Below are 9,916 nucleotides of genomic sequence, written 5' to 3'. Positions count from 1 at the left end.
CACACACACACACACACACACACACACACACACACACACACACACACCCTATACTGGAATGTTATCCATCCTCACCTCAGAATAATTTTTCCTTCAAGGTTCCACTCAAATATAGACTCCTCTATGAGTCTTGCTGTTCTTTTTCTCTTCAAGTTAATGTATCTTTACTTATATGTATCATATCCTACTAGAATTTTTCATTAGAAGAGATTGTTTTGTTTTTGTATCCCTAGCATGTAAGCTTACACATAGTAGCAACTGAATAAATGTTTGTTGATTTGAATTTTATTCACACAAAATAAACTATTTTGGCTATATTTATGATAAGCTTAAAGTTAGTCATGAGAAACAGCTAGAAAGGTAGCATGGCCTTGAACGCCAGACAGAAGAGTTTGGACTTCACCTGCAAGGCAGCAAGGGAGCCTCTGAGTAAGAACGCTCATTCTGGCACTGGTATGGAGAATACAGTGGAAGAAGGAAGACTTGGCAGGAGGCCATTAAAATAGGTCAGGCAAATGGAAATCCATCTTAAGTGCTGCTCACAAATTGCTGCATGCTGTACAAAGTTGATCCCATAACTGCATTGCTCAAAAACTTATGTTAGCTCTCCATTGAATAATAAACTCCCATCTGAATGAAGTCCTTTCTCTGTAGTCTCCCTTACAAGGTCTTCCATAATCTTATTAAATAAATACTTCTCAATTTCCATCCCATACTATCCCCCCTCACATATTCTTTATTTTCCAGCCAAAGTTGACCAATTGTCCAGCTCCCAAACACTGCTTAGAGTGTTGTACTGCCACCCTTTTGTTCTTGGAAACCTGGTGGTATGGAGGATAGAGCACTGGGCCTGGAGTCAGGAAGACCTGAATCAAATCTAGCCACACAATTTATTTCCTCTGCGGCCCTGGGCAGCTCATCTAACCTCTGTTAGCCTTATTTCTTCTTGTAAAATTGCGATCATCATAGCTCCTACCTCCTGGTGTTGTGCAGATCAGATAAGATAGTTACAAACTACATGGTAAACCTTGAAGTGCAAAAAAATAATAAATGTAAGCTATTATTATTATTATATTATTAAGTTCAATATGCCTGGGATAACCTCCCCTCTGCTCTGCTTCTGTAGCTTCCCCTAATTTCCCAGCTTAATTCTTCCTCCCTCATATCTTCTTCAAATTTATATTAATTTTTATCTGTGTCCATTAGAATGGAAGCTTCTTGAAAATGTAGGATTCATTCCTTGCATTTGTATCCCTCACTCCAGTCCCTGGGATTTAAGTAGGCACTTAAATGCTCGTTGGTGGATTGAGCATCATTGCAAGATACTAGCTTCTTAGCTCATTGAGGTCTGATTAGTATTTTATGTATATTTGTCTCTGGCAGCACCTAGAATAGGCATTTACTAAGCGTTTTTTGGAGAGGAGGGAGGAATAATGGAGTAAACTTGATATACCCATAGAGAGTAGCACTTCATTGCCTGAATTTTGGTATTTGTTTGCTTCAGGTGGCACATAATTCTACTTTGGACAGAAATGTTTGGTTTAAAGGCTCACAGATTATTTATAACATGCTCATTATGGATTTTTAATATAAGAAAAGACAAAGTAAAATGGAAAAACAAGCTTAGAAAGTTATCCTGCTAGGGTTAGAGTTTTCTCTTGGTTCAGGGAAGACCAGTACCTCCTAGGTCTCAGTGGCTCACCCACTAATACCCTTTGTTTCTTGGGTTTTAGGACAAAAATGTCATGAAGGCAAAGATTTAATCTGATTTTTTTTTAACATGATACCTTCCACATTTATGGGCTGTAGTTTTACAATACTGTATATGTGTGTGTACAGATTTGTCATTGTAGCTGATTATTTCTAACAACACTCTCTTGACGTCAGTATGTGGTAAAGCATCAGCATCCTTCATTTTGTTAGGGGTGGTAGATTCAGATAGTAGAAATGGCACTACCTCATGGTACTCATTTTCTGGACTCCTGCGAACTGATCTGAAATGATGAGTGTATCTTTCGTTGTCGGATTGTGATGGTTTTCTCATTTTTGAAGACTTTAACATCTAGAAATGACTGTTACACAAAGATGCTCTCTTAGGTTCTGTAGTTTCTTAAACTATATGTCAGTTAAGAGCTATAGCAATAAGCAAACCAATGAGTTAGATTTTTTTTTTCTGAACTAAACATTCTATGTAGAACAATTACAGCAAAATCAATAGTGTATCATCCTCAGAGTCTTGAAGACCAGGGCTTTGTCTGACCATGAACAAGTCATTTAAATTCTCAGTCAGTATCCTAGGCAATTCTCTAAGGCTAAAGTACAGATGAGCTGCTAATGTGCATTGGTAGAGAGAAATTTATTATTTGACTAATGAAATCACAAGTCCAGACAACACACAAAAACTAAATGGTGATAAGAATTTCTCACAAGTCACGTTTTATCTTAAGAAATAATCATTTAAGGGCGGCTAGGTGGCGCAGTGAGTAAAGCTCTGGGCCCGGAGTCAGGAGGACCCGAGTTCGGCTCAGGCCTCAGACACTTAACACACACACACACAAAAACTAGCCGTGTAACCTTGGGCAAGTTACTTAACCCCAATTGCCCTCTCCCCCCCAAAAAAAATATATATACATATTAATTTGGTCCTAAAACAAGGTGTATTTCTATCTAGCAATTAGTTTATATAACAATGAGACTCAAATAAGCTTTTCTCTTTTTTTCCTAATTGAAGTAATAATCTACTTGATTTTTCCATGCCATAAAATATAGAGATTAGGAAGGACAAAGATGAACTGAAAAGGTCTCTTTTATTATTCATCTTTAATTAAGGAAAACAGTCCTCTTCCTTTGAAATTTTTTTTTCTACTATTAAAAATTAAGGAGATAAGCCCCTATCTGCCTCCTGGCTTTTCTGACTATTCAAGCCCCAGCAAAAATCTTACCTTCTACAAAGATGCCTTTTCTGATGCGCCTTCATACTAGTGCCTCCCTCTATTGATTATCCCCAAGTTATCCCGTATATTTCTTACTTGTCCATAGTTGTTTGCATGTTATCTCCCCCATGAGATTGGGAGATCCTCAAGGAGAGGGACTAGGCTGACTTTTGCCTTTCTTTGTACCCATCGCAAATAGGAGGAGACTCTTGGTAAAAATTCTTGCTGACAAACTAACATGGTATAACAGTGACTCAGCTCTACTGGTGACTCTGCTCTACTGGTTTACTTCTGCTGTCCAAATGAGACACAGGTAGTAACACCTAGGGTAAATTCATGGAATGCTTTGAAAGTCAGTATCGGAATATCGCATAGGGTTTATCGTTACATTCTCGCTGACGTTTGATCCAGGCCTTATTTCTCAGTGACCTATCACCTCTCTGTGCCGGGCATTTTGCTAAAACCAGACACTTCTCAAGGAGCTCGACGTCTCATGGGGGAGACAACATGTAAATAACCCCATACAAGCAGGACGTACGTGCAGGATGAAATGGAAACAACAAGCCGAAGACTTTAAATATAAATAACAGTATGGATGACAACATCATGGGGGTGTTTTGTACCAAGATTAATTTTTACAATGTAGTTTACTCTAATGCCTAATAATGAATTCAACCACAATTCACACCTACGTTAGACAGATTATTGATTTTTGTCACAGAATTGGCTTTGCCTTTTCTTATTTTTGTTTAATTCTTTTTTGTTTTCTAGTGACTTAGCCCTGCGGAATTGTTTTCTAACATCTGATTTAAATGTAAAAATAGGAGACTATGAAATAGGACTTGGCAAATACAAGGTAAGTTAGAGGTTTTGATGCTGACTTTTCTTCCTGATTTAATTTCAAAGAATAATAACCTTTATGTTCACAAAATATCATTCTTTGTTCAGTGCAGCTTTGGTCTTGATGTAATTTTTTAAAAGAGGGAAATACTGTTCTAATTATTTTAATGGTAGTTTTGGCTTCTGAAGGGGATTGGGGAGAGAACAGGAAAAAGTCGAAGTCTACATCTGGTGTTTCTTCCAGAATATGATGTACTTTCTACATAGGAAATTTAATATTTCCTTCTGGTGAATAAGAAATTTTGAATGAGTGAGTGGATAATAAACCTTATTACTGTTCTCCTGTTTTGGGTTTCACAAGGGATTTTTAAAGTTGAAGATCACAGAGGTTAAAAAAATGAATTGGAAGAAATACAGACTTCAGTGTAACGATTTATATTGATTAATTACCAAAGAATAAATTCTATAGAAATCGTTTTTTACAAATCTAGAGCTTCTTTTTAATAGAGAAATTCATTTTAAAATAACAGCAACAAATTACTGAAGTTATATGTATAAGAAAGACAGCTTAGTGGAAAGAACCCTGGCTTTAGAGTTCAAGGACCTGGGTTTGAATCTTGGTCCTGCTATTTAACTCCCTGGGTCACTTTGGGCAAGTGACTTAACTTGATGAACCTCAGTTTCTTTGTCTGTAAAATGGGGGGGGCTAGATGATTTCTAAGACCCCTTCCAGTTGTAAATCTATGAAACTGTGATCTTAGTAGCATCTGTTATGTAATAGTGTACAAATGAACTTCTTCATATAGCCAATAAAATTACAATTTAAACTCTGGTCCCTTCTGGATGTAATCATCAGTTTAGATTTAACTATCAGAACATAACCCTGAAGCTAGTTTTTCATTTTGTTTATTTATGTACAGAACACCTATATGAAATAATGTATTTATAACACTATAAAATACCCATAAGTTCCGGTATTTATATCCAAATATTCTTTTGTTCTGTGACTGTGGGTGATTATACACCAGATATTGTGTGCCTTTGTTTTCCAGGAATTAAAGACCATTCAGTAATTCACTTATTCAACTTATAGAACATAGTAGAGAATTTCATAGAAGCTTGTTACTTACCTTTCATCCTAGAACAATTCTTTTGCGACAGCAAAGGCAGAGAAATATATCTCTTTACCCTATTCCACCCCTTTTTTATACAAGCATTTTTAGTTCATAATAAACATCTTAAGAAATAAGTTATGATGTGTATTTAAAAATCTAATTCTATTTTCCCACACTCTTTGTCTTCCTTAACACCATAGGCCGATTATATTGAAACAGATGATGATAAAATTATTCCTCTTCGGTGGACTGCACCAGAATTGGTAACCAGCTTCCAGGAGAGATTACTAACTGCAGATCAAACAAAGTTCAGTAATATCTGGTATGTAGCTATTTTTAGTTGTCATATTCTGTATCTATTTGGCAAAAATCTGACCATTTTTAAGAAGAGTGGGTCATATAAAAGATAGGAAGAAAACTTTCTAATTAACTGTTCATATAACTGAGAAATTTCATAACAATATTTTTCAACACTTTTACTTTCCCAGAATATATATTTTCAGCAGAAGGGGAACATGTAAGTTGACATTAAATAATTCTGTACTAGAAAATGAGATTTTATGCTAGCTAATGAAATACAGTTGAGCCTGGTGATTTCTGTGTAATATTTGTTAAAATATCAGTCTGTTAATTCTTAGAATGTTCTTTATAATTAAAGATACCTATTTCTAACAAGGAAAAATCCAGACAGGTAAAAGTAATTTTCCAAGGACATAAAATTAAGAATTGTAGCATTTGGTGTGGCCAGTTGGCGCAGTGAGTAAGAGCGCCAGCCCCAGCATTGGGAGACCTGGGATCGGTTCCGGCCTCAGATACTCAGCACCCACACAAAAATAACTGGCCTGTAACCTTGAGCAAGTTGCTTAACACCGATTGCTTTAAAAAAAAAAAGAATTGTAACATTTGCTTATACCATTCATTTTTGCACCTAATTTTATGCTGGTAATACTTAACTGTTTTAGTATTGAATTTAAAAGCATTGTGTAATAATGGATAGAGAATTTGCTTTGGAGTCAAGAAGACCTTTAAGTGGCCCAGGCAGTTCCCTAAGAGTATGAATTGTATATACAGTGGGAATTCCCTAAACTAGTTGCATTACAGGTCCAGGCCTTCTCCTGTCCCTCTGCCTCCTCCCTCCTGCTCCCCCAAAATGATGTATATTACCAATAACAGTATTAAATTAGAAAATCCAAGGATGGTAACTGAGTCTTTTTTGCTTTGTATCTCCTTTAGACTGTGGTACAAGGTTATATACATAGCCAAAGTTTCATGTGGAACATATCTGCTCAGCTATATTATAAGCTCTTTGAAGGCAAGAATAATGTCTCATTTCTGAACCCAACACTTCTAAGCACATAGTAGGCATTTATAGAATTTGAAATAGCTCAGTGGCTAGAATGCTGGGCTTGGAGTTGGAAAAATCTGAGTTCAAATCCAGCCCCAGACAGTTAGCTGTGTGACCCTAAGTCATTTAACCTCTGCCTCAGTTTCCTTATCTATAAAATAGAAATAGTAATAGCACCCAGAGTTGTTGTAATGATTAAATGAGTTAATTATAAAGTGGTTTAGCACAGTGCCTGGCAAATAATAAGTTCTATATAAAGGTTAGCTGTTATTATTTTGGGTTAGAAGGGACTGCAGAAGTCATCTTATCTAATTCTGACTTGAACAAGAATCTGTTCATATGTCTGTTCTATAACATCCCTGACAGTTTGCCACCCCTTGAAAATCTCTAGTGTTGGGGAACCTCATTCTTTAAAGGCAGCCTTTTGCACTTGTAAACATTCCTCATGATTAAGAAGTTTTTGCTCATATTGAACTGAAAAATGTTCTCTGCAATTTCTGCACATTGCTTCTAATTCTGGTCTCTGAGTAAAGCAGAAGAAATCTTATCCTTCATGATTGCTTTTCAGATACTTGAAGACATCTTGTATTCTTGTTAAGAGTTATTTATACCAAGCTAAAGAGCTATATATAGCTCCTAAAACACTTTCCAGACCCTTCTTCATCCTGGTCACCTTTCTGTATGAACACCCCAGATTAAACGTAGTGCCTAAGTATGGTGGGATCAATACCTCCCTTCTTAGGGACACCATGCTTGTTCATTCATTTGAATCTGCAGCCCACTAAAATCTTCATGTCTTTTTCATGTACTGTGGTCCTGTTCCATCTTGTCCTAGGATGGCTGATATTTTTAGCCCAAGCATAGACCTTGGTATTAAATTCAGTCCACCGGGTTTTCCTGTCAACATCCTGATTCATCTTCATCCAACATGTTAGCTTTTCCTCTCGTGTCATCTGAAATTTTGATAGCATTCCATTTTTGGCTTCAGTTGTTGATGAAAAGGAAAAAAATGCTGAACAGAAAAGGGCTCAATACTTAATAAAATTAATTTGTAGCTATTTTTCTTCTAATTTATATACTTTCTAACTAAGAGTAAAATAGTAAACAGTTGAAATATTAAATATATTCAAAAGACATAGTAGATAGAACACTGGACTTGGAGTCAGAAAAACCTGAGTTCTGATTTTTCCTCAAATATTGTGTGACCCTGAGCAAGTCACTTAACCTTTCAGTCTCAGTAATAGCACCTGCCTCAGAGTTCTTGCAAGGATCAAGCAATAATTAATACAGGTAAAGTGCTATATAAATGTTAAATGCTATCATTACTCCTTTGTTTAGAGATGAGAATCGGAAGATAGCAGTGTGTCACATAAAGATACAGCACTACATTGACAGTAGCAGGAGAGGGGCAGAAGGTAGAAAGAATCAAAGAGCACTGAGGCCACCCACGAGTATTAATTCAGTTGTGGATATTCTCAGCATAAAGTCTTTGTCCAGGAATCAGTGAGATGAAACCCCACTGAAGGAACTGATCATTGACAGTCTTCTTAGCATAAATGAAAGAATGACGAAGAGACCTTCTCCTTGAAGTGATAAATAAGGGAGTTGGGAGAGTTGGTTATATTGTGTTCCAGAAGGCAACAGTAAAGTAAAGGCCATGGAACTTCATCTCGTTTTAAGTCTTTCAGTGAGCACAAGCAAATGGATGGACTTGTAATCAGTTATCTCTTGCAGAAGATGAACAGAGAAATCTATAAAGAATTTGACAATATATACCAAAATTATTTACCATATACATTCATATTTAATGACTTTAAAACAAGGAGATACAGAATAAAATAGAAAAACATGTTGGAAATAAAGGTCTGGCCTCAAAAAAAAAAAGATTTTGTAAACTCAGAAGCCTCGAAGCCACAAATATTTATAGATAATTTTTTCAACAAGTGATACAAAAGTTGCTGCACATGCAAGCCAAATAGCATTTCTAAAAAAGGAAAATTGACTACATCTGAACAGGAAATGACTGGTTACTGACTCAGTCATTTCAGAATCCATTTTCTTTGTGCTGTCAAATTATTGACTGGTTAGAGCAAAATCAAAGTAAATACAAAATTAAAAGATAAGGTAAGAGGAGCACGCACACCGTGTCTGAACATAGTGTCTACATCACAACCTGGGGACATGGATATTAAATAAGAACAAAGCTATTAACTCTCATATCACCATTTCTTAGAAAAGTGTCGTTGACGCAAAACAGGTGTTGTGGTGAGGCAGTAAGAAGCCAGAAAAGGCCTTAGCCTGCAAATACTTCATCATCATGGACAGTTAAAAGATAGAATAACCAAGAGTCATGATTATCATCCTTGAGGTGTTTTTCAAATGAGCTTCAAAATCCGAATTTGTGATTTCCTTGGTGAAAAGCATTTGAGGAGGAAAGGAAACTGTAGAGTTCAGCATGAGATTCAGCCAAACCACCTTATCCCAAGAATATTAGTATTGTAGACAAAACCAAAAGAACAAGAAACTGATTTGAAGTGGAACAGTTCTGCCTGTGTTTATAGTCACCTGTTCTCATCAGCATTAATAGTAAAACCACTATGTTTACACTTACCCACCTCTATACCTGACGTAGCATAAAGCATATATTTAAGTATCACGTAAGTCAGGAAGAACAGATCTGACCTCTGGAAGAAACCTGTGGTAGAGCCAGCAAAAGCCTTTTTAGGTTGATTTACATATTATTTCAAAAGATGAATTTTTTTTTTTTAATGAAAAAGCACTTCGCTGTGATATTTTTCCCCTTCCCTCAAAAAAAAAAAAAGATAGCTAAGAAAGATTGTAATCATGGACTCCAGGGCCTAGTTTCTTATCTCTACAAAATCCTTGAAAACAGAGATAGATAGACAGACAGATGTACATACATACATACATACACACACATATATAGATGTAAATCAAAATTATTCTTTATGAAATTTGGTAATAACAGGAATTCTTTTGCAGACTTTTTAATGACATCACATCTGCAGAGTCACTAAGAAGGGGAGAAAATACAAGATTGTTCTGTGTGGTGGTTTTTTATTTTAAAAAGAATTTGACTTGGTAAAGACTGTCCTCAGATAAGTTCTCTCTTAAATACACATTTTAACTTTATGTAACCCTATCACAGATAGTGGCTGTGAAATTAACAGTCCTCTGAGTATTGATACTGAGGGAGATATGGAACATTAAGATAAATGTTCATTTAAGAGGTTCACCCAGTGTGGTGAAATGTTCTCATTATTCAAACAGAAGGATTCCTATTCATGTTCTTGTTCAAAAAGGCATGGAACCTTGTGACATTACAGATACATAGCTATGCAAAACAGTTGGTCTAACTTTATACACTGAAAAAAAACAAAGTGGATGAAAAGTGTGTATTTCCTAGACTATTGTAAGCTTGAAAGACAAGCTATGAAGGTAACTCATTGGTTTAGAATGTCTTTCACAGGTTCTGCAAATGAACAGTGAGCTGCACTGAGAATTCATTGAAAGGAAGTCTTTGGACTGTGTCACATTTGAGAAAGGAAAAGGATTATTTCGAATAATCCCAAATGCCTTCTGCCACAAAAGTCTCTGTCTCTGTCTCTCTCTGTCTCTGTCTCTGTCTCTGTCTCTGTCTCTCTCTCTCTCTCTCTCTCTCT

General features: G+C 36.1%; 1 protein-coding gene across 1 annotated transcript in view; it reads left to right on the top strand.

Annotated features, from left to right (window-relative positions):
* LMTK2 (lemur tyrosine kinase 2) overlaps nucleotides 1-9,916 on the top strand; it is a 115,563-nt gene that overhangs the window by 80,737 nt on the left and 24,910 nt on the right. Inside the window, exons 8-9 of the mRNA XM_069084890.1 lie at nucleotides 3,705-3,789; nucleotides 5,089-5,210. Coding sequence (XP_068940991.1) covers nucleotides 3,705-3,789; nucleotides 5,089-5,210 — 207 coding nt within the window. The remainder of the gene's footprint in view (nucleotides 1-3,704; nucleotides 3,790-5,088; nucleotides 5,211-9,916) is intronic.

This window comes from Petaurus breviceps, unplaced genomic scaffold (genome assembly GCF_028583685.1).
Source record: "Petaurus breviceps papuanus isolate PSGF00001 unplaced genomic scaffold, PetGlider_PUasm1.0 175, whole genome shotgun sequence".
Classification (NCBI taxonomy): Eukaryota; Metazoa; Chordata; class Mammalia; order Diprotodontia; family Petauridae; genus Petaurus; species Petaurus breviceps.
Note: the sequence above shows the minus strand (reverse complement) of the source record. Positions and strands in the feature narration are given on the sequence as shown.